This window comes from Trichechus manatus, unplaced genomic scaffold (genome assembly GCF_000243295.1).
Source record: "Trichechus manatus latirostris isolate Lorelei unplaced genomic scaffold, TriManLat1.0 scaffold00003, whole genome shotgun sequence".
Classification (NCBI taxonomy): Eukaryota; Metazoa; Chordata; class Mammalia; order Sirenia; family Trichechidae; genus Trichechus; species Trichechus manatus.
In genome coordinates, this window is record NW_004443939.1 from 26,042,564 (window position 1) to 26,069,317 (window position 26,754).

At 35.9% G+C, this 26,754-nt stretch overlaps 1 protein-coding gene across 1 annotated transcript in view; it reads right to left on the reverse strand.

Annotated features, from left to right (window-relative positions):
* PIGK (phosphatidylinositol glycan anchor biosynthesis class K) overlaps nt 1–26,754 on the reverse strand; it is a 149,756-nt gene that overhangs the window by 21,978 nt on the left and 101,024 nt on the right. The window contains exon 10 of the mRNA XM_004369073.3: nt 22,275–22,359. Within this exon, the coding sequence (XP_004369130.1) occupies nt 22,275–22,359 (85 nt within the window). The remainder of the gene's footprint in view (nt 1–22,274; nt 22,360–26,754) is intronic.

The following is a 26,754-nucleotide window of genomic DNA, read 5'->3' on the forward strand; positions in this document are numbered from 1 at the left end:
CTGCATCCATTTGCTGAAACATCTCAATTGATATCCCATCAATTCCTGGAGCCTTGTTTTTCACCTATGTGTTCAGTCCAGCTTGCACTTCTTCCTTCAGTACCATCAGTTCCTGATCATATACTACCTCCTGAAATGGTTGAACATTGACCAATTCTTTTTGGTATAATGACTCTGTATTTCTTCCATTTTGATGTTTCCTGCGTCGTTTAATATTTTCCCCATAGAATCCTTCACTTTTGCAACTCGAGGCTTGAATTTTTTCTTCAGTTCTTTCAGCTTGCAGAATGCCAAGTGTGTTCTTCCCTTTTGGTCTTCTATCTCCAGCTCTTTGCACATGTCATTATAATACTTTACTTTGTCTTCTCAAGCCGTCCTTTGAAATCTTCTGTTCAGGTCTTTTACTTCATCATTTCTTCCTTTTGCTTTAGCTACTCGCCATTCAAGAGCAAGTTTCAGAGTCTCTTCTGACACCTATTTTGGTCTTTTCTTTCTTTCCTGTCTTTTTAATGGCCTCTTGCTTTATGTATGATGTCCTTGATGTCATTCCACAACTTTTCTGGTCTTCAGTCATTAGTGTTCAACGTGTCAAATCTGTTCTTGAGATGGTCTCTAAATTCAGGTGGGATATACTCAAGGTCGTACTTTGGCTCTCATGGACGTGTTCTAATTTTCTTCATTTTCAACTTAAATTTGCATACAAGCAGTTGATGGTCTGTCCCGCAGTCAGCACCTGGCCTTCTTCTGACTGATGATATTGAGCTTTTCCATCATCTCTTTCCACAGATGTAGTCGATTTGATTCCTGTGTATTCCATCTGGCAAGGTTCATGTGTACAGTCACCGTTTAGGTTGGTGATAAAAGGTATCTACAATGAATAAGTCATTGGTCTTGCAAAATTCTATCACGCAATCTCTGGCATCATTTCTATCACCAAGGCCATATTTTCCAACTACTGATCCTTCTTCGTTTCCAACTTTCGCATTCCAATCACCAGTAATTATCAATGCATCCTGATTGCATGTTCGATCAATTTCATATGGAAGAAGTTGGTAAAAATCTTCAATTTCTTCATCTTTGGCCTTAATGGTTGGTGTGTAAATTTGAATAATAGTCATATTAACTGGTCTTCCTTGTAGGTGCATGGGTATTATCCTATCACCAACAGTGTTGTACTACAGGATAGATCTTGAAATGTTCACTGACAGACATGTGGGGGCATTTCAAGAAATGCGACTTAGTTTGATTCCAAAGTCTGTGCTCTTAATTACTGTCATGGATTGCACTGTGTCTCCCAAAAATGTGTGTAAACTTGGCTAGTCCATGATTCCCAGTACTGTGTGATTGTCCACAATTTTGTCATCTGATTTGATTTTCCTATGTGTTTTAAATCCTACCTCTATGATGTTAATGAGACAGGACTCAATCTACAAGATTAGGTTTTGTCTAAAGCAAATTTCTTTTGAGAAACAAGAGAGAAGGTAGCAGAGAGACAAGGGGACCTCATACCACCAAGAAACAGGAGCCAGGAGAATAGTGTGTCCTTTGGACTTGGGGTCCCTGTGCTAAGAAGCTCCTCAACCAGAGAAGACTGATGACAAGGACCTTCCCCTAGAGCCAACAAGGAGAGAAAGCGTTCCCCTGGAGCTGGCACCCTAAATTTGGACTTTCAGCCTCCTAGACTGTGAGAGAATAAATTTTTCTTTGTTAAAGCCATCAACTTGTGGTATTTCTGTTATAGCAGCACTGGATAACTAAGACAACCACTATATAATACTAGTAAACTGCAGAATTCCTCTGTGGGAATGTGTCCAGACATCTCTTCTTCAAGGCAACTCCCTTAACCTCATAAATATTATGGAATAACTAAATAAGCACAATACCAATACACTATAGGGCATATATTGGATATTGTTGGTGTTATGATTTTGGGGTGCAGCTGGGGAAGAAAGATATGGTATACCAACAAGGGAATGGCTAAGGGGTTATGAGGGCTGGTGCTCAGAGATGCTGGCCATCTCATGGAGTGTGCTGTGCTCCTGGGCTGTGATTCAGGGCCATGTAGCAATTACAGCTTAAGACGAATGCATCTTTAAATGTTTCAGTCTCCACTGGCACAAGGAGGCAGTTACAACTGCTTGGAGTGAAGGTCTTTGTAATCATATACAATTTTGATAATTTAAAGCAAGAAATACTTCCACAAAAATATGCACTAGTTCATATTTCTACAGATAAATGAATATTTTAAAAACAACTAGGATTTATTCTTTACTTCCAGATAGAAAAGGATATTTAAGCGCCTATTAAAGATAGAAAGATACTGTCTCATCATTTTCAGCATCTTTAATGTGTACAAATCTAATGTCTATACATGAGAAATGTAAGTAAAACAGGCTTTCCTGTTAGAATGACAAGACACTTACAAAATTCAGAAGTTCTATTTTAAAGCCGGAAGAATCCGTTTGTAATGTATCCTTGGTCTTGTATCTTTCTAGATTTTTTATCAATAATGAATTCAACAAATTCATATTGTGCAAGCCACTTGGGCTATGGGGCTTGTAAATATGGTTATTTTTTTCTTCCAAAAGTAGCAGTATAAAATAATATAGGCTATTTTGTATTTATATTTTTAGGTTATGAAAAAGATCATTCTTACTTAAATTTGTACAGAAGAGGTAGACAAATCTTTACTTTCTGAAATTAAAGTTAAGGTACATGTAATATTTTTGTAAGTTAGGCATTTTCATAAATATTAATGATGCTTACAAGAAAATATTTCAAGGTTTTAGAGCAGGGATAAGCAAACTTACTATAAAGGGCTAGATAATTAATATTTTAATCTTGGTGGGCCATATGATCTCTTTTGAAACTACTCAACTCTGACATGTAACTCTGCCTTGTAGTGCAAAATCAGTCATAGATAATATATAAACAAATGGGATTGGCTATGTTCCAATAAACCTTTATTTACAAAAAACAGGTGGTAGGCCATATTTGACCTGTGAGCCATGGTTTGCCAATCCCTGCTCTAGAGAACTACTGTGTAGTCAGTATTTTTATATTTATAAAGGGAAAAAAAGTTATAAAAATAAAGCATGATCTCAAAAGAAGACAAAATAGTGTTTTAAATCTCTGATACCACCACAACACACATCAGTGGACTAAATATGATCACAAGTCCTACAATAAAGAAACATGTAATTTTTGTTAAGCATTTCACAAACGTTTATTATGAAACACTTTTTTACCCAATAACTATTAACATCTTGTAGAACTAAGGTTTCAGGGAACATACTATGGGAAACTCATAGTTAAATAAATGTAAATCCCATGTTACAAGTATGAATATGAATTTAAACTGTATAGTAGAAACATGGGATATATGAGAAATTGTTTTTTATTTTGAACACAGCTTCTGGCTTGTTTGCCATTTGCATCCCTTACAGAAGCAGAATGAAATAGGTGAACACTCCAAAAATTACTGATTATTTACACATACCAGCCAATTATATTCTTGTTAAGGAATTTGTTCTATGTGTACATACAGTTTTGCCAATCAGATACATGGATCAATGGTTCAGTCATTCAATAAATATAAACTGATTTGAAATGGATGGTGTATCTTTGGCTATGTATATTTTCACCAGAAAAAAGAAGGGAGAGGGTTGACATGTCCTGGGGTTGTTAACCAATGTCATAAAACAATATGTGTACTGACTGTTTAATGAGAAACTATTTGTTCTGAAAACCTTCACCTGAAAACAATAAATAAAATAAACATAAACTGAGTGCCTACCATGTGTCAGATTAATGTGTTAGGAGCTGTATAATAGTGAGCAAAGACAGACATGATCCTTGGCGCTTACAGCATAGTGGGAGAGGCCAACAATCAAATATTAAAATAATTATGAGTAGAAGGAAAATTCCTCTGTAAAGGCTCCTAAATAAGAGGTATGGGGGAGGACAGAAAAGGTGATAGGACAACAGTCAACATTTATCAAGAACCAACATTTGCTGAGTGTGAAGAATGTGTCAGACACTTTATAAACATTAAAAACAAAAACAAAACAAAAAACTAAGCCCTCTGCCATCAGACTGATTCTGACTCACAGCAACCCCATAAACATTACCTTGTTACAATTCTTCAATGAATGTATTCTGTTGTTAAAAAAACCGTTGCCGTCGAGTTGATTCCAACTCACAGCAGCCATATATTCTGTTGTTAGGTGCCATCAATTCAGCTCCAACTCATAGTGATTTTGTGTATAACAATAAAATGTTGCCCAGCCCTGCACCATGCTCAGTCGTTGCTGTCTGAGCCCACTGTTGCAGCCACTGTGTCAATCCACCTCATTGATGGTCTTCCTCATTTTGCTTCCTCATTTTTTCTACTTTACCAAGCATGTTATCCTTCTCCAGGGATTGGTCCCTCCAGATAAAATGTCCAAAGTAAGCAAGACAAAGTCTCACTACCCTCACTTCTAAAGAGCATTCTGGTTGTACTTCCTTCAAGACAGGTTTGTTCATTCTTCTGACAGTTCATGGTGAATTCAATATTCTTTGTCAACATCACAATTAGAATGCATCGATTTTTCTTCAATCTTCCTTTTTCTTTTTTTTATTATTGTACTTTAGATGAAGGTTTACAGAACAAACTAGCTTCTCATTAAACAATTAATACACATATTGTTTTGTGACATTGGTTACCAACCACATGACATGTCAACACTCTCCCCTTCTTGGCCTTAGGTTCCCTATTACCAGCTTTCCCGTTCCCTCCTGCCTTCTAGTCCTTGTCCCTGGGCTGGTGTGCCCCTTTGGTCTCATTTTGTTTTATGGTCCAGTCTAATCTTTGGCTGAAGGGGAATCTCGGGAGTGACTTCATTACTGAGCTATAAGGGTGTGGGGGGGGCCATACTCTCGGGGTATCTCCAGTCTCTCTCAGGCCAGTAAATCTGGTCTGTTTTTGTGAATTTGAATTTTGTTCTACATTTTTTCCAGCTCTGTCTGGGACCCTCTATTGTGATTCCTGTCAGAGCAGTCAGTGGTAGTAGCCGGGCACCATCTAGTCGTGCTGGACTCAGTCTGGTGGAGGCTGTGGTAGTTGTGATCTATTAATCGTTTGAACTAATCTTCCCTTTGTGTCTTTGGTTTTCTTCATTCTCCCTTGCTCCAGACAGGGTGAGATCAATGGAATATCTTAGATGACTGCTCATAAGCTTTTAAGACCCCAGACGCTACTCACCAAAGTAGAAGGCAGAACATTTTCTTTACAAACTATGTTATGCCAACTGAGCTAGATGCTCCCCGAGACCATGATCCCCACAGCCCAGCCCTCAGTCCAGTAATTCAGTCCCTCAGGGAGTTTGGATGTGTCTATGGAGCTTTCATAACCTTGCCCTATACAAGTTGTGCTGGCTTCCCCAGTATTGTGTACTGTCTTACCCTTCACTATAGTTACCACTAATCTATTGTCTATTTAGTGTTTTACCATCCTTACCCCTACCTTCCCTCTTAACCATCAAAGATTATTTCTTTTTGTGTGTAAACCTTTTCATGAGTTTCATGTTTCATAGCAGTGGTCTCATACAATATTTGTCCTTTTGTGATTGACTCATTTCACTAGCATAATGCCCTCTGGTCTTCCTTTTTCATCATCCAGCTTTCGCATGCATATGAGGAGACTGAAAAGACCAGGGCTTATGTCAGGAGCACCTTTGTCATCAAAGTGGTATCTTTGTTTTTCAGATTTTAAAGAGGCCTTTTGCAGTACATTTGCCCAATGCAATGCGTCATTTGATTTCTTGACTGCTGCTTCCATGGGCGTTGATTGTTGATCCAACTAGAGGGAAATCCTAGGCAACTTCAATTTCTTCACCATTTATCCTGATGTGGTTTACGGCTCAATTGTGAGGATTTTCATTTTCTTCATTTTCAGTTGTAATCCGTACTGAAGATTGTAGTCTTTTACCTTCATCAGTAAGTGCTCTAAGTCATCTTCATTTTCGGCAAGCAAGTTGTGTCATCTGCATATCACATCGCAGGTTGTTAATGAGTCCTTATCCAATCCCGATGCCACATTCTTCATCACATAGTCCAGCTTCTTGGATAATTTGCTTAGCATACAGATTAAATAAATAAGGTAAAAGGACATAGCCCTGCCACACACCTTTTCCAATTTTAAGCATGCAGTATCCCTTGTTCTGTTCGAATGACTACCTCTTGATCTAACCACAGGTTCCACATGAGTCTGTCAGTTTGTTGTATTGTGGTGGCTTGAGTGTTGCTATGATGCTGGAAACCAGCCACTGGTATTTCAAATGAAATGGTGGACAGGTTTCAGTGGAACTTCCAGACTAGGAAGAAAGGCCTGGAAATCTGCTTCCAAAAATTAGTTGATGAAAACCTTATAGATTACAACAGAATTGTCCAATATAATCCTAGAAGATGAAAACCCTCTGGTTGGAAGGCACCCAAAACACGACTGGGTAAGGGCTCCCTCCTCAAGGTAGAGTCGACCTTAATGATGCAAATGAAGTAAAGCCTTCAGGACTTTCCCTTGCTGATGTGGCATGACTCAAAATGAGAAGCAACAGCTATAAACATCCATTAATAATCAAAACATGGAATGTACAAAGTGTGAAGGTATTATTAATCCCATTTTACAGAGGAAGAACTAGACTAAAAGAGGCATGTAAAGTGCCCCAGATAACAAAACTACTAATTAGCAGAAACCTGCTTATTCAAAGACCATGCTTTTTTCACTATACCATAAAGTCTTCTTTAAGACAGAATTTTGGAAAGCTTAAAAGACAATAACCTTTCAAATATCTGAAAATAATTTGCAGATGGAACTAGGATTATATTTGTTTTATGTAGCCTCTAGTGCTAGAACAGGAGTCCTGGCAGCACAGTGGTTAAAGTGCTCAGCTGCCAACCTAAAGGTCAGTGGTTCAAACCCACCAGCTGCTCTGCTGGAGAAAGATGTGGCAGTTTGCTTCTGTAAAGGTTACAGCCTTGGAAACCCTACGAGGCAGTTCTACTCTGTGCTATAGTGTCACTGTGAGTCAGAATCGACTCGACAACAATGAGGTTTTTTTTAGGGCTAGAACTAAAATGAAGTAGTGGTAAATATGAGAGACTGTTTTGAATTAAATATAAGAAAAGAATTTCTAATAGAGCTGTCCAAAGATAGTATGGGCTGTTTTGAGGGGTATGAGAGGACTTTTCCATCATTTAAAGTTTTCTTAATCTATACTTTACTATACAATCTTTTGGTGGGATGCCATCCAAGAGATGCAAGAACTGGATGGATTAAAAAATGTCTAGACAGTCTTTTAACATTGAGATAACATGATTCTATAAAAGCAGTGAGGAATCAGTATAATCTTAGTTGTTTTTTTTTTATGATTTTAAATTGTTAGGAAAATTCTCTCACCTTGATATGAAAAACCTCAAGTACTTACTTAATACAACTTATTCCACTTGAAAATCCAAAAAGTACTACTAAGCTACTGTACTAAGTAGTACCAAACTACTGTAAAACAAAACAAGCAAGCCACTAGCACACCAATAATAAATAACGCTTGTTCCTAGCTGTATAACTATTTTGAAGTGGTTAGTTAAGGAAAAATTTTAAAAATTACTATAATGGGTTTTTGTTACTTTCCTGTCTAAGCAAAAGTTAAATTCCAACTCCTTGTTTGTAGGCAGAATTTTTATAACTTCTCTACTGTGGTCTCCCAAGAGAGTCGTCACAATGCTCTCAATGTTAAAGTCCGAGCATTGGCATCTTCTCTTTTGAGATATGAAGTCTATTTGCTGGGAAGAATAAATCTGTATGCCTCCCTCTGTACTTAATTGAAGTCATTCTTGGGAAAAACAAGTTAATTTCAGCCAAATTAATTTTTTGGAACACCATTTGCTTATACCTAAAAAAAAAAAAAAACCACAGATTTTTAAAAAAATAAATTCTATGAAGTTTTGACAAAGTACTTTTAACAAAGTTGTCACTTTTAGTCATGGCAGTCATTATGAAAATGTTTAATATATTTGTACAACAAAAACAAATCTTACAATTATTTTCCCCATACTCTACTTATAATAATTTTCCCATGGTTAAAGGCTGTCTATATCATTTAATCAATGACAGTGCTCTGAAACAGCTTTCTTCTATTTCTATACTAGTTCAAGACAATGGTCTAAGGTTTATGGTCTATTGGAATTATTTTACTTTGTTTTTGTCAGCAACAGAAATGTGTCAGCAAAGAAGTAAAACAAGAAGTCTAAAATCTCTAAAAATTAACTGCTAAAATGTAGATTAAATCTACTGCAACACAAACTTTAATAATTGTACTTAGAGATATTTACCATAAGAAAAAATTAAATTAGTGCCTAACACATTCATTCCTAACTACTATAACTCTCTCTAGAAATATTACAGGTTTAATAACATTACCTAAAAATGATCATGCCTAATTATTCCACAATATTAAGATATTAAGATGTCTATTAACACATTTTAAACTAGAAACTTATTAATTACTTAAAATGAGGTAACATGGATACTATATTGTTTTCACAAGATATTAATAATCTTGGAGGTAGAACTGGTAAATAAAAAAGATACACAAAATCAAACAATTACAAACCTTGATTAGGCTGTGATAAATACATTTCTGTATAGAGCAAAGTAAAACAAATAATCTTTGAGAGAAATATTTGTGCTTGTCTAAAAGACATAAAAAATTATAATCTGAGATCACTGATATAATAATATACTATAACCCACTAAATGTAATTAGTACAATGAGATGAAAGTTAATCCTGAATGTTAAAATCTGTAACTAAAGATATTGATTACTTTAATATAAAACATGACTTTTCTGACATGCATGTATTAGCTTTAAAGTGAATGATAACCTCAACTCTTAGCAGGAAGCACATTAAGGTGATTTTAGGTCAATTTAGATGACAGATTAAATAACCCCTAGTTACACTATTTCAATCTGTTGCAAGTTAGTATCTAACTACTGTCAAATATATAGCATGAAGCTGAAGGGAACTGTATTTTAATATGTTTATATCCAGTCAGCTATATGAGAAGAGACAGGCTTCACTTCAGCAGAACTTCTAATATTGCTTTTGGTGGATTCCTGGCTTTGACTGATTTGAAGTTTATTAACATGGGCATATACTAATGACAGCCACAACATATTTCCCTGTTGTTGTTTTTTTTTTTTTTCCTAAGATGTCAAGTTACCTTATTGTACTGTAAATTAAAACCTTCTTACTAGAAGCACAGGTTGCATGGGGCAAGAGTGATCTGGTTCTATTTTCTTCATTATGTACTTTTCCTTGCTTGTACAGATTCTCTATCTTAAAAGTCGGCATAAATGTACAACTAAGGAACTAGTCAATGAGCACCACTTTTCCTTTTCCTGGAGCTAGAAAAGGGCCTATCTCCCTACTTCCAGTACTGCTGACCTCAGCCCCCAGGAAGCCAAGATTTATTAAAAACCAATAATCCTCCACCAAAGCACACTTATGCCCCTAATATTATGGTCCACCTTTCACCCTTAAGACAAGTACAGTCAGAAAACCTAAGAATACATTAGAAACTATGTGATATGTTTTTGTATAATGGAATACAGAAGATGAAAGTACTCTTTAGATTTGGCACATTTATAAAATTATAATTTAAAAAATAAAAATTCAATTTTAGAGCTGTCATTATGATTTTGGAGCCATGGTGGCACAGTGGTGAAGAGTTCGGCTGCTAACCAAAAGGTTGGCAGTTTGAATCTACCAGTCACCCCCTGGATACCCTATGGGGCAGTTCTACTCTGTCTTATAGAGTCACTATGAGTCAGAATCGACTCAATACAATGGGTTATTATTTTACTGTGGTATCTGTTTAACAGTATGAAAATCCATCCATCATAAGACATATTTTAAAAAGTCTTTACTATTCACAGCAAACATTTTTAAATAAAAACTAAAATTTTATAGTATATTCTCTATGAATCTTTCTGAAAGCCTTTTATCTTTATAAATAAAATGATGAAGCTTTAATACAGAGAGTAAAGTTAATTACTACCAAGTATCTTAATACTCAAAACAACACAAAGGGTCAAATGTCTAATATTCACTAGGGATGTCTGCTTTCTAAATGTCATGAACTCTAAATTACTGTGACTTATGAACGAAATATTTGTCTAGTTATTATTAATTACTGATTGTTTTGGTTATATGTAGCTAATTCTCAAGTACTCGAGGTTCATTCACGCAAATGAATGACTATCAAGGCCCTCTGATGCTCATTTTTCACACAGCTTTGGACATTCCACTATCTACTAGGTTGCCCACATTGGCTGGGAACAGATAAGGAATTAATAGAGACAATCTTCAACCAGTGAATCAGTTATATTCCAAATGTTCTTTTTATCGTCAGATTTATGAAATCAAAAAAGGTGTTTTTGGAACTCAAGTTATAAATGGTAGTTAGAGTGATAGGATAGTTCAAAAAATCCTACGAAATTCTTAAGGTTGCTGAACTATCTGAATTAAATATGGATTCTTAAAATAGGTGACCATATAGAAGAAACTTTGGGGGACACAATTCAAGCCATAACAGAGGGTCTGAGACAAGGCAGCGATCTGAAAGGGGGAGTACAAAAAGTGATAGGGAGAGTGCTAAAGATTAGCTTCGCTTATTTAAAATTTTACCTATTGATGACTTCACTTGAAAAGAGAGATTGAGGATATAATTTCATTAATAAAGATAGAAAATATAAGAGAAGAACCATTTAGGAAAGAGGTGACTCTGTTTTAGCTAATGTGTTGAGATATTCATGAGACATCCAAGCGGAGTTATCGGATAGGGAGTAAAATAGTGTTCTGCAACTCAAGAAGGAGATCAGGAGATTTAGGGGTTACTGGCATGTAAGTGAACTTTGAAAACAAGATCAGTCTATTAAGAGATCAGCAAAAGAGATCAGAGGAAAGCCAGTATACAGAGATGGGCCAAGAGCAAAGACAAAAGGTTGCAGGGAGGTTGATTAACAATGCTAAATGTCACAAAGAAGTCAAGGATTAAGATGATGTGAAAATTAGAAAATTTTAGTGAAACTGGGAGAACAGTTACAAGATTAGTATCTGGGGCAGAAACTAGAATATAATAGGTTGAGGAGCAGACAGAGATGAAGAAAGGAGACCTAGTTTACTTTTAAAAAATTGAGAGAATTAGTATTCACTAGTTTTTGTAGTGATTATCAAGTATTTTAATATTCAAAACAATACAAAGAATGACTCTTGAACGTAAAGCAGGAATGAGGGAGACTTTTTTTTTAAGGACACCTAAAATAATCAGTGCAGAGACTGTAAGAGACAAGAGAGAAAGGCATAACTGACGGAGTTTCTGATGGAGCAAACAAAGTTATCCCTGATACACTTTACACACTTTTTCCTCTAGGATTGCTAGAAAAGATAAAGACTCATGAAGATACAAACAAGTTTGAAGGTACAAAGAAGGTATGCTGAAGGAGTTTTTGCCTAATGACTTCAATTTTCTCTAGAAGTAGGAGAAGCTGAAAGTGGAAGAGGACAGAAAAGAGGTAGAAGCATGAAGACTGTGGCAAAAAATTCCAACACCTGCTACAGGAGACTAGAAAGAGACCCAGCAAGATTTACTCAGCAACACTTAATCAGATGAAGCTGTCGCTGTCCTCACTGTGTTACTGTTGTCATCATCATTGTCGTCATCATCATCTGTCCAATGTATGGCTTGCAAAAGAGGATTAAGACACTTGCCCAAGAGCACACAGTTATTAAACAGTAAAGCCTGTATTTATATCCAGCTCATTCTATTACATTACACTGCTGCTTAAGAAATGCTACGATGAACATGAGAACATTTTTAAACATCAATCTTTCTGTTCTCATCTAATTCTCTTTTCAGAATAAAATCCTAGAAGTGGAATTACTATTAGTTACAAATACACACACAGTGACAAACTACTTTTCAGAAAAGGCTGTACTAACTTATACTCCCATTAGCAATTCATAAACATGCCCATCTTACTGCCTCCTCACCAACATTTCTATTCTCATTTTTAAAATCTTAATAAATTTGGTGAAAAATCGAATCTTTTTTTTGGTGGGGGGGATATCTAATGACTAGTGAGACTACCATTTTTCATTTAGAAATTTAATATATCATAAACTATAATGACAAACTGATAGATGGATCAAAAATTTTCAAACTCATACAAAGTGGATGAAACACCACTATTGAAATGTTGATTACTATTTTCAAATAGATTTATGGTTTCATTTATTCCTTGAGAAGTGACATTTTTGGAGGTGACCATCGTAAGTTAAAATATGAAAGCTAAGGTTAATTTATATTAATTGAAAAACATATCCCAGTTGATATTAAAAGAGCAGTACATGACCTTCAAGTAGTTTCATTTTCATTACTTGCCTTATAATCTGAATGAAAATAAAGGAACACTATATTATCTTTCACTAGATTTCAGTTTTTCAAATTGCTATGGTTAGTGAAAGCTCTGTAAGATTTTAAAGCAATCTAAGGTAGTCCCCAGGCAGGGAGAGTGATATGGATTCACCAGTCTTTTGATGAGTTTCCAGATATTGATAATACGCACACTTTTTTAAAAAAGAGATTTTTCTACTTGACATATGTTTCAGTCAACCTTTAGGAAAGTTTACCTATAGTGGAGTAGTCATTTTTCTAATAAAAAACCATTAAAATGCCAAAATAGCTACAGTAGAACAAGACAAAGAAGAGTAATCATAAACAAAAACAGAAGAACTGAAAAATTAACCCCAGTCCCTGTCATAATGACAAGAGCTAGCATTGCAGAAGGAAGACAACATCTTAGAACATGGGAAAGTGAGAAGAGATTCTTAACTATACATATTTTTAAATATCACAATTAAAAGATTAAGAGGCTGAGCTATGCAAATAAAAGGTGCAATGTGCAGACACTGCAGTAATTACCTGCAGTGGTCCTCAACCTGAGGCTGTACTGCCCTCCAGGGGGCATTCAAAAATGTGAGGGTACTTTTTGGCGCCACAATGACAGAGGAGTGCTACTGGCAATCAGTGCCTGGAGGGTCCAGGGATGCCAAACATCCTGCAGTGCACAGACCAGCCCTGCACAATGGAAAAACTGTCCAACCCAAATACCAAGTGTGACCCCAAAGAGAGACACAGGATGTACTAGGATACTATATGAACTTGCAATATTGGGAAAAAAAATTATCTCAAGACTGAAAAAAGGAACAAAGAATAGATGAAACAATGCTTTGCAAGATAATCTTCTATGTGTTAAGTCAGGACCTGGCAGGATACTGCCAGTACTTCTTTATAGTAAATTGAACCTTCAGTGGATACACAGCTCTACAGTAATCTTCTGTGAGGCCTGTCTGAATAAAAGAGAACGGTAAGGTTACATTGTACCACCATCATGTACAGTATGCACAGATGGATTTTTAAAACAAAGACCTCGTTGGATGAACCCCTGAAACTATTGCCCTGAGATGATCTTTAAACCTTAAACCAAAAATATCCCCTGAATCTTCTTAAAACTAAACAATAGTTTAGCTTAACTAGTAAAAAATGTCTGCCTTGAGCATTATCCTCTTTTAAGAACTATCTATATGGGATCAAAGTGTCAACAGCAACTAGAAAGATTAGATAGGAAGCTTAAGAGGCAGTGAGTTTATGTTAATGGGGGAGGAACAACTTGAAAAGGGAGAGTGAGAATGGTTGCACAACTCGAAGAATATAATCAATGTTACTGAACTGTGCACGTAGAAACTTGAATTGGTGTATGTTCTGCTGTGTATATTCTCAGTAACAACAAAAATAAAATTATTAAAAAAAATAGTTTGGAAACTACCGATCTTATAAAAATGTAACAGGATTTGTAACAGGCCTTGTAACTGAAATAGGGAAACCTAGAGAAAGCCTGGGATACGGATAAGAACACAGTGGGGGACGGGGGGCGGGGGGGAGAATGATAACATTATTTTTGGCAAGGCAAAGTATTCTTTGATACATAACATTTGAGTAAGTTAAAGTTTTTAAAAGCATACATGGGTTTGTGCCTTTGTTTGCAAAGATGCTTTGCCTTAGTGGAGGGTTCTGAATTAATGAAGATTAAACTATTTCATAATGTTGAGTTCCGGAACTGAATCTCTCACAGATCTTAAGTCCCAGGTAAACATCTACCAAAAGAGCTCTTATCAAGATGTTTAAATCATTCATGTACCTGCTTGTTTAACACAGAAATAGGCTGAGGTAGTAAAGATATAATTAATTTCACAAATGGGAAAAATAATCATCAGGACCAAGAACAGAGATACTCCTTGGTGGTTTAGATTCAATTACTATTGAATCACATCATGCTTCTGATGTTTCATAGCATAGTGTAGTCAAGTGGATAAGAGCAAAGGGAGGTAGACTGTCCAGGTTAAAATGCTGGCTTTGCAACAGGCTAGCTGTTTAATCTTGTACTAGTTGTTCATTGTTCCTGTGCTAGTATTTTGTTATGGTTTTTGTGTCTATGTTCATGAGGATATTGGTCTGTGGTATTTTTTCCTCTGTGATGTTTGTCTAGGGTATCAAGGTAACACTGGTCTCATAAAATAAAATGGGACATATTCTCTTCTCCTTTACTTTCTGAAAGAGATTGTATAGGAATGGTATTATTTTTTCCCTTAAATGTTTGATAGAATTCACCAGTAATGTCATCAGGACCTTAACTTTTCCTTGTGGGAAGATTTTTATTTACAAATTCAATTGCTTTACTTTTTATAGGTCTATTCAGCTTTTCTATTTCTTTTGAGTCAATTTTTGCATTCGTATCTTTCTAGGAAATTGTCCATTTTATCTAAGTTGTCTAATTTTTGGCACAAAGGTCTTCATAACCTTTCATATGTAGTAATTCTCTCTGCATAAAATAATTGCAATTTATGATTCCCTATGATTTTATACTTTTTATTTTGTTGCAAAACCACTAGATTTTCTGAATTGCTAACATAATGAACCCTACAATATGTGTAACTTCTCAGAAATGTATGATACTACTGTTGTTGACTATGAAAGGAATCTAAAGATCATAAACAGGTTTCTCAAGAAGATTGTAGAGACTTTCTGTAAAAAATGGTGCAGTGGAGGCATCCAACCTCCTCTAACATCACAAGGGGGAAAGAGAATCAAAACAGTCCTAGGCTGATTCCTATGAGGCAGAAGTTAGACATGCCTCTACCCTCCAAACTTTTTACCGATTCTGACACCCACCGTCCCTCCCACAGCACTCTCTACTTCTCTTATGTGTTCAATACTTCATTGCAATGGTCACAAAGAACTCACAGACCATACTCACAGTTATGGGGTTTATTAGGGAATTAACAAGTTACAATTCAGGTTCAGGAAGGCTCAGGATACAGTTCTTCCATCAGGACAGCCTCTTCTCAGCCGTGCTCGCAGGCAGATCTCTCTCTGGCCCTCAGCCTCTTGGCCTGGCCTCTGCCCTGCTTGGGTGAGTGTTACAAAGCTCTTTTAGCTCTGCCGGTAAGTGTCCAGAGGCCCCCACTCTGCCAGCAAGCCTTGGCCCGAAGGCGCTGAGCTCTAGCTCCATGGGTCAACAAATCTAGCTCCACCAAGTGCCCAGAGGCACCCTACTCCACCAGCAAGCCTCTTGCCTGAAGGTGCTCAGCTTTCTTGCTCCATAGGCCAGGAAGCCCACTGCGCCATCCCCTGCCAGTCTCCAAGTTCTGCTGCCTCTGCTGTCGCTGTTTCTCTGCCCCTGCTTCTTGTCGTCTCTGGTGTTACAGCTCTCTCTCTCTCTCTCTCCTGTGTTGAGGAGGTTCTCAGCGCAGGGATCCTGAGTCTCTTCTTCTTGGTGGTTGGGAAGTCCCCTCTATCCACCTCTGGGATGGCTTATTTTAAGCCTAGCATGATGGCAAAACTGACCAATCTCCTTGTTAGAGCTCCATACACCTTATTTTTATGGTCCCACTCCCATAAGGAGTGCCGTGCACCTTATTTACATTATTAGCAAGCTATTCAATCCCCTTGGTGGGCCACAAGCACCTCATTTGCATAGTCCACCCAGTCATTTGGTGGGAGTTACAAAGACTATGGCTAGAAGGGCCATATTAAGTAATTCACTGCAATGCACCTTCTTTGTTGTTGTTGTTAGTTGTGTTGAGTTGGCTCGAACTCATGGCAACCTCATGTATAAGAATGAAACACTGCCCAATCCTGTGTCATCTTTATTATCACTGGTATGTTTGAGTCCATTGTTGTGGCTATCGCATGAGTCTATCTCATTGAGGCTTTCCCTTGTTTTCGCTGACCCTTTAGATCCTATAACTCTCTTTGCTTCTCGGTTAGCAAGCCAAAAACCCTTAAGTTCAATAATCAATGGTCACCATACTTATCCAATGTCTACTATGTGTCAGACATTCCATTTAATTCATTTTTCACTGAGAAGGATTTAGAGCACTTTGGTTTACACGAATGAAACAGAAGAAAGAAATATGAGGGAGAAGAACAAAGAAAAATGAGAAAGTCAAAAGACAAAAGAGGGGGAAAAAGAGAAAAGAATGGCAGCAAATGAGGAGCTGGCCTTTCCTATTACCTACTCTGTTCTTTTCCTCGAAACTTTGCTAGAGCTGTTTTGGTACTATACAACCATGTGTGATGAGATGACAAGAATTAACAGATGTGCGGTGCACACCAGCCATTTCAGTGTATACCAGCAGGGACAGATGCCAATCCAAGACCATAGAGTATAACAGTGTACCTCCGGGGAGGACCACCTTGAATCTCTCAGTGCCATGAGGCCATGTATCCCCTGGGCTGTGATTCCATCACCCCAGGAAGGAAAGAAAGAAATAGAATATCCTGGGTGTCAGTGACTTTATCTAGAAGTGATTAGATTAAGTTTTCTGCCATTAGGCAGAAACAGAAGGTGGCAACAGAGGCTTAGTTGATAGGAAAATAAATCCAATTATGAGAAAATAAAGAAAAAACATCTATTTGCTTTACTGAATTGTGGCTTCTGAAAATTATATACTATATCAACTATGCTGAGGGGCATTCACATGGTTTCCAGTTTTCTGTGGCCATTATTGTTTATTGTGGCTGCTATAAATATCACTGTAATGAGATTCTTATCTATTAGTACTTGTATATATATTAGGAACCCTGGTGGTGCAGCAATTAAGCGCTTGGCTGCTAACCAAAAGGTTAGTGGTTCAAACCTACCCAACAGCTCCATAGGAGAAAAACCTAGCTATCTGCTTCCCAAAAAATGTCTATGGGGCAGCTCTACTCCATCACATGGGGTTGCTATGAGTCTGAATCGACCGATGGCACATAACAACGACATTTATATATTGGTGTCCCTCGGTCATGCAAACAGGTGCTTGGCTGCTAACCGAAACATGGAAGGTTCGAGTCCAGCCAGAGGTGCTTCAGAAGAAAGGCTTGATGAGTGACTTTCAAAAATATCAGCCATTGAAAACCCTATGGAGCACAGTTCTACTCTAATACACATGGGGTCGCCATGAGTCAGGATCAATTTAATGGCAACTGTAAAAAAAACAAAAACAAACAAAAATATATATATGTATGTGATAGGAGTTCAGGCTAGTTCATGAGTGTAAACTTTGGGGAGAATGATATGTGTGTGGAATTTCATATAAATGCAATAATGTAACATGTGGCCTTCTGTGAGGATTGGCTTCTTCACTTAGCATGTTTTCAAGGTTCATTCATACTGTAACATGAATCAACACTTCATTGCTTTTTATTGTCAAATGGTATTTCCTTATATGGATATACCACATTTTGTTTATCCATTCATCAGTTGACGGACGTTGTGTTGTTTCCACTTTTTGCTGTTTTGGACAATTCTCCTATGAACATTTGAGTACAAATTTTTGTGCGTACATATGCTTTCATTTATTTTGGGTATATACCTAGGGTAGAAGCCTAGGTGGCGGAAGCAGTTTGTGATCAGCTGATAACCTATGGATGGCAGTTCGAACCTATCCAGCTGCTCTGCAAAAGAAAGGCCTAGCAATCTGCTTTTATAAAGATTACAGCCAAGGAAATACTATGGAGCAGTTCTACTCTGTAACACATGGGGTTGCCATGAGTCAGAAATGACTCTATGGTAACAGGTTTGGTTGTTTTTTTTAATTATACCAAGGAGTGGAATTGCAGGGTCATATGGTAACTCTGATTTAATATTTTGACAAACTGCCAAATGGTCTTCCAAAGTATGATATTACTTTTTGTAGGTTTTATGGATATAGAATAATTTCATTAAATTTGTAATTTGCACTTCCTTACTGAGTTTGAGCCTCTTTTCTTTGATTCATTGGTGATTGAGGATTTTTTGTAAATTGCTTTTCATATTTTCTATCTTTATTATTATTATTACTAAGCTGTTTTGTTTTTCTTTTGTAAACCTCCAAGAGTTCTTTGTATGCTATAGATATTAGCCAATATACTGTTGTCTTCTTTGAAAATGCATTTGTTTATTTTCTAGAAATGAATCTAACCTTTATCTTGTAACTTTGTTTACAGCATATTTTATCAAATAAAATATTCAATTTCTATAAAGCTAAACATATCTTCTGGGTTTCTTGTGCTCTTGAAGAAGTTCTTCCCTACTCCCAGATCATTCATGTAGTTGCCTACATTTTCTTCTAAAAATTGTTTTTCACATTTAAATCTTTAATCTGTATGAAATTTATTTTTGTATATGGTATAAAATAGGCATCTAATTTTATTTTCTTTAGGATGAATAGTGATCTGTGGCAACACCGTTTATTAAATAAACTATCCTTTTCCCAATGATATAAAGTATCATTTTTATCCTGTGTTAAATTATCAGATATGGTGAAATCTTTTTCTGGCTTCTCTATTCAAGCAGCTTTTAAGCCACGGTCAGGACTAATTTGTTGCTTGTAAAAATCGATTTAATAGGCTTTAATTAGCATTTTAAAAAACAGAATAGAGAAAGAAAATAACAGAGTACAACATATGTAATAAGGTTAAATATTCCATGGAGCTTTTATTCCAGTTTTGCACACACACACACACACACACACACACACACAGAGTAATTACATACGTAAAGTATATTTCTTATTGTGAATTATAATCTGTAAAGTTTGAAAGTCACTCCTTCGTTGTTTTCCACTGATCTATTCCTTTGTTCCATACCATATTTATCAGATTATAGTGGTTTTAGACTATGTGCTGATATCTGGTAAGGTAAGTGCCTCCCTTGTTTTGTGTACTTTTTTGGCAATTCTTGGATTTTTTTCCCACGTGAAATATATGATCATTTTTTTTCTAACATTAAAATTTTTTTTTTCTATTATAACTAGAATTACTAATTCAGAAGAATCGATACTTTTATAACATTAAGTTTACCCATCTAAGTATTTGGTATATCTTCCTGTTTCTGAAATGTGGTATGCTTCCATGTCCTTATTATATAAGTCCTGTGGTTCACTTCTTAAATTTAATTCTAAGTATTTTATAGTTCTTTTCATTGTTGTGAAAAAACATTTTTTATCCCATTTCCATTTCCACGTACTTATTGCAAATATAAGGTCCCCAGATGACCCAAGCGGTTTGCAATCCAAACTCACCCAGCAACTCCACAGATGAAAGGCCTGGTGAACCGCTTCCATAAAGACTGTATCCAAGGAAACCCTATGGCGCAGTTCTACTCAGCAACTCATGGGATCCCCATGAGTCGACATCGACTCAACAGCAGTGGGAATGGATGGCAAATATATATATCTGGCTATCTCATCAGATTCTGTTATTAATTCTATTGTTTATAACTTAAGTCTCTTCAATTTTCCAGATGTACAATCATATTTGCTAGGACCTCAAGGAAAATGGTAAATAATTTGTCAAGATAAAATGGCAATAATGGGAATCCTGTCTAGTTTCTGATTTTAAAAAGCAGTTTAAGTAACATATACAAGAAATGCCTTACTTAAATGACCGAGACTCATTCCTCTCTATATTAATTACAGCCTCCATCCCTGCTTCCTTCCCAAAAGCCTCCATTTCTTCTGCTGCTTCTAAACTGTGCTACCAGTGAGAATCCCTGGCTTCTGATGCCTTGGGGAAGGAGGGAAGGGAGAGGTGTTTATGATGTATATCCATCCACTCATCCACATATACATGGCACAAAGCAAGATGCTGAAGGGATCATTAAGAAATCAAGCATATCTAGAAAGATAATCAAATAGGGCATATAAAACATGTAAATACATTACTTAGTTCACGGTAAAAATGATAAACCAAAATATACAAACGTAAAAGCACAATGCGGTATTACAGGAAGGATAACTATTTCCCATAAAAATAGTTACAGGTGGTGGTTAGTTATAAACTGTGATAATACCATAACTTAGATATATTATGGATTAAAAGGCTTTTGTGGGATTGGCTGAACTAAATTATCACATGTATCACTATTTCTTAGGGAAAAAATTGTTTTCAAACGATCTACTTATAAATGCACTTCTTTGCGACATAAGTCAGATGTTTCTTAAAGACCACTTGGATAGACCAATGGTAATAGTCCCAATGGTAAAATAACTGTCAGTAAACTGAAATAACAAAAATAATAGATGAAGAGCCTGGTATTAACAGTGAACTTTCCTGACTGCTCCTTAATTGAGAACAGAATTAATTTTACTCAACAAAAATAAAGAATAAATAAACCCCTCCCTACTATAATTTGATCTTACAAATGGAAATTTTATAAAATCAGATACCACAGGATTTTAATTAAAATGTGTATAATTCAATTTTAAAATTAATACAGTCTCTTATACTACTAAAAAAAATTACAATCTAAAATTTTCACCAGGGTTAAAAATTTTCATCTTTGAATTCACATGGCTGCTACATAAACCAACTAGTTCATTGGTTCATTCACGCTATAAAAATATTACTGACATTTCATCTGGTCAACCATCTTAAAGGTTAATTCTGTTTCCTGTTTCAGACTTTATACTAGGTGAACTGTTCTGGATAGATTCTATTTACCTATTCTGAACAAACCCCAGACTGTTTCATTGCTCACTCTTACTGTTAAGAACATATTGACTTGCTGCCTGCTTTGCTGTTTAGTTCATTTATACTGCGAGTCAGGCATGAAGACAGAATTTTAAATGTGACATTTGCAGGCTGTTAGGTCATTTAAGCTCTGACAACACTAGGGAATTCCTGACATATAAACTGGACCTGATTACCAAGCACAGATGAGCTTCCCAAAGAGGTAAATTTCTGATCATTTTTTGTAATTTCTCAAAGAATTTTAATACTAAATTTTAAGGTCAATAAAAGGATTTATATCACCAACATTTTAAAGTAAAAGCCTCTGTTTCCTTTAATAAGCTCAAAGTGGCACTTCTTCTAATCAACTCATATCAGCTAAAAAAAATTCTTTTGATTGACAAAAAACATATGAAAAGACTCAATTAAATTCTAACATTTAAGAGTTTTTATTATTTTCTATAATCTGTAAGGTTCTGAAAAGCCTGCTAGGCCTAAAGGCCATACCTCCAGTTAACAGATCATTTAAAATTATTAGAATCTGGCCTAGCAGGACAGAGGTTATATGCTGTCAAAATTACAGTACAAAATCTAAGCCTAAATGTTCACAACACTGCCTTCTCTGAGATTACAGTCATGTAGAACGGATGATAGAGACACTATAATTAAAAATGGAAAAATTGCTCTTATAACATTTAGAATTATACTTTACAGGGGTTGATAATGGGGTGAGGTGGAAGAAATAGGGTTAAGATTCTCTTTTCAGCTACTCAAAAAAATTACACTAAATCATAATTTTTTCAGCTTTTTTTCCTTGTCACTAGTAAGTACTACATATAGTGGCTCAAAATGAAAGTTTTCTGAAATTAAGTTTTGTTATTAATACACAAGAGAGTCCTAATTTTACCCTGTATTTTATAATAAGCAGGAATTCTAGTGTTACACAGCAAGTAGCCTTTTAATACTGTGCTGTGAATGAGACTTCCAACTGTAATAGGTGTAGTCTGAACAGGGACAGACGGCTCGGAATGCCTTGAAGCTATAGCACATTGATTCTGAAAAACCTAACAAAAGCAATTACTTTTTAGAGATTAAAAATCTTGTTGCTTTCAAAAGAATAAAGTAGGAAGCAAACCTGGTGTATTATCTGAGCTACAGGAAGTTGTTCAGCATATTTCAGAGGTTCCATTAACTCCCCAGACATCTGGTCTTCCTTATATCTGGAAAAAAGAAATTAAAAAATATAAAGCTAAGGTAGTTAAAATACTTTAAAATAGTGTTTTTACATATGCCAAATATTTAAATACGCCAAATATGAAATATATTTAAATACATATATTTAAGTTTTTCAAATAATCAGCATTGATCAATAATCTCAGAAAAACCACCTAACGATAATTTTTTAAACATGACTATAAATGCATTCTGACTGAATTAATTACAATGTAAAAAAATCAGATATTATCACCTAATGTTCTCAGATCCTGTCTTTCATTTTGAGACTAAAAATACTTAAGAACTCTATTTTTATGCAGAATACTTTTTAGCATAGCATTTAAAGATCCTCAAAATCTGCTCTAACCATGTTTAAGACTTGTTTCTTGCAACCTTTCTCAGTTCTCTATATAACTTTGCTCCAGCCATATTCAAATACTAGCCACTCCATCGCCTACCATGGGCCTTGCACCTCCATGACTCTGACTTTGCTCATGTTATTTCCTCTGTTTGGACCAACCACCATTTCTATTCTTTGTTAACTCTTCTTTCAAATATAGTAATTTGTTTACACCTCTCTAGGTACATTTTTTTACTTCTTGAAGACGAAAGTTATTATCTTCTTCTTCTTTATATATCCAATATTTAGCATGTAGTAACACTCAATAAATATTTTTTGAATGACTGTATAAATAAATAAAATGAAGACAACAGTAACCCTGAGAGGTTATTTTACACGGAAAATATTTTCTTTAGTAACTATATTAACAATGAGATGCAGAGTTGACATAATACATACCTAATAAAGTATAAATTAGGAAAGTACAGATTGCCAATTTAAAAAAACTCTCCAAATAAAAAAAAAATTGATAAAATGTTTAAAAAATTACTGACGCTTTTAGAAATAGCAAATAAACACTGTATTTCAAGACAATAAAATCTAAACATATATGTTGTTGTTAGTTGCTGTCAAGTTGGCTCTGACTCATAGTGACCTAATGTGTAACAACTAAATGTTGCCCAGTCCTGCACCATCCTCACAATCACTGGTATGTTTGAGCCCATTGCTGCAGCCACTGTGTCAATCTATCTCATTCAGGGCCCCTCTCTTTTTGTTGATCCTCTATTAAGCATGATGTCTCTCCCCAGCAACTGGTCCTTCATGATGACATGCCCAAAGTAAGTGAGATGAAGTCTCGCCATCCTCCCTTCTAAGGAGCATTCTGGCTGTCCTTCCTCCAAGACTGATTTGTTCATTCTTTTGGCAGTTCATGGTATATTCAATATTCTTCACCAACACCATGATTCAGACCTGTCAATTCTTCTTTGGTCTTCATTTTTCATTGTTTAGCTTTTACATGCATATGAAGTAACAGAAAAGACCATTGCTTGGCTCAGGTGCTTAGTTATCAAAGTGATATCTTTGTTTCTTAAGATTTTAAAGAAATCTTTTGCTGCAGATTTGCCCAATGTAATATGTCATTTCATTTTTTGACTGCTGCCTCTGCGGGGGAAACCCTGGTGGCATAGTGGTTAAGAGCTATGGCTGCTAACCAAAAGGTCAGCAGTTCAAATCCACCAGGCAATTCCTGGAAACTCTATGGGGCAGTTCTACTCCATCCTATAGGGTTGCTATGAGTTGGAATCGAGTCGACAGCAATGGGTTTGGTTTTGGTTTGGCTTCTGTAGGTGTTGATTGTTGATCAAAGTAGAATGAAATCCTTGATAACACCAGCTTCTTCACCATTTATCATGATGTTGCTTACTGGCCCAATTGGGAGGGTTTTCATTTTCATTATGTTCAGGTATAATCCATACTGAAGGCTGTAGTCTCTGATTTTCATCAGTGTTTCAAGTTGTCTTCATTTTCGGCAAGCAAGGTTGTGTCATCTGCCTATCAAAGGTTATTAATAAGTCTTCCTCCAAGCCTCATTGTGCGTTCTTTTTCATATAGTCCAGCTTCTTGGATTATTTGTTCAGCATACAGATTGAATAAGTATGGTGAAAGGATACAACCCTGCCATACACCTTTTCCAATTTTAAACCACACAGAATCCCCTTGCTCTATTAAAATGACTGCCTCTTAATCTATGTACAGGTACTACATAAGCACAATTAAGTGTTCTGGAATTCCCATTTTCTGTAATGTTATCCATAGTTTGTTATGAACCACACAGTTGAATGCCATCATGTAGTCACTAAAACACAGATAAACGTCTTTCTGGTATTTTCTGCTTTCAGCCAAGATCCATCTGACATCAGCAACAATATTCCTTGTTCCATGTCCTCTTCTGAATCTGGCTTGAATTTCTGGCAGTTCGCTGTCGATGTACAGCCGCAGCCATTTTTGAATTATCTTCAGCAAAATTTTGCTGGTGTATTAACGATATTGTTTGATAATTTTCACATTCTATTTGATCACTTTAAGCTTATTTTTATCTCTTTTCTGTGAATTACATTGTCAACTTATCAACTTAAATATTAAATTTTAAAAACCTAAACTCATAATTATCTTGAAAAATAAATCAAACATACATGACTGGCCTAAGTCTCTAGGGATACAATTAAGGGATCTAATGAGAACGCTGGAATCTCTGCTGTGTAAAAGGCAGATACACAAATAAACATAAAATGTTGCATGTGATCTGAAAGGTTAAAGAACTTCTGATCTAGGTAAAAGTTTGTGTATACCTTGCATAATTAGCATAAATATAATTAACTTATTTTATAGAAACTTTGAAGAACCCCTAAAGTCAACAATAAAAAGACAAATAACCCAATTTTAAAAATAGGCAATGGATATAAATAGACATTTCTCAAAAGAAGATATATAAATGGACGATAAGCACATGAAAAGATGCTCGACACTATTAGTCATCAGAGTAATGCAAATCAAAACCACAATGAGATACCACATCATACCCACTAAGATGCCTAGAATCAACAAGAAATACCACTTCACTCTCACTGAGATGCCTAAAATCAACAAGAAAAATAGTAAAAACTGGGAAAGATGTGAAGAAATTAGAATCCTCATACACTGCTGAAGGGAAAGTAAAATGGTACAGCAGCTTTGGAAAACAGTTTGGCAGTTCCTCAAAATGTTATACAGAGTCGCCATAAAGACGCAGCAATTCCACTTCTAAGTATACACCCAAGATAAATGAAAACATATATTCACACAAAAATTTGTACATGAATATTTGTAGCAGTGTTATTCAAAACAGTCAAAAAGTAGAAACAATTCCAGAGTCCATCAACTAATGAATGGACAAATAAAATTTGGTATACTTATACACTGGAATATTATTTGGCAAAAAAAGAAATGAAGTAATGATACATGCTACAACATGGATGAACCTTGAAATCATTAAGCTAAGTGAAAAGAAGCCAGTTACAAAGGACCCAAGGATATATTGTATAATTCCATTTATATAAAATGTCCAGAACAGGCAAATCTATAGAGATAAAAAGTAGATTAATGGTTGCCTAGTGCTGGGAGGGTAGGGGATGGGGAGAGTAGGAGGATTGGTGGGTGATGGCTATGGGCTGTAAGGTTTCTTTTTGGGGTGATAAAAATATTCTAAAATTGATTGTGGTGATGTTTGTACAACTCTGTGAATATACTAAAAGCCATTTAGTCGTACACTTTAAATGGGTAAATTGTCTGGTATGTGAATTATATCTCCATAAAGATGGTACCAAAAACAAAAACAAAAAGACTCATTTCCACATAGTTTAGCTAGGCCTTTTCACCATTTGGCCAGTTAACAAAGAAACACCTACCAATTACATGAAAAGTTAACCTAACCTAATATCAATAGGTAACAGGTGGGTGTTGATCCTTATAAGAATTATATGCATTTATTTATAACTACATATAAATAATTAAAATGTAATTTATTTATAATTTCCATCTGGAGCCCTGGTGGTGCAGTGGTTATACCTTTGGCTGCTAACCTAAAGGTCGGCAGTTCGAATCCACCAGTCACTCCTTGGAAACCCTATGGGGTAGCTGTACTCTGTCCTATAGGGTCACTATGAGTTGGAATCGACTCAACAGCAATGGGTTTGGTGTTTTTTGTTGTTGTTAATTTCATCTTAGAAGAAATACAACCAGAATGTTCCTTAGAAGTGAGGATGGTGAGACTTCATCTTGCTTACTCTGGACATGCCATCAGGAAAGACCAATTGCTAGAAAAGGACATCATGTTTGGTAAAGTAGAGGGTCATCAAAAACAATGAAACCCTCCATGAGATAGACTGACATGGTGGTTGCAACAATGGGCTCAAACATACCAACACTCACAGAGATGGCACAGGACCAGGCAATGTTTCATTCTGTTATACATAAGGTAGTCATGAGTCAGAGCCGATTCAACAACAACGACATTTGCAAT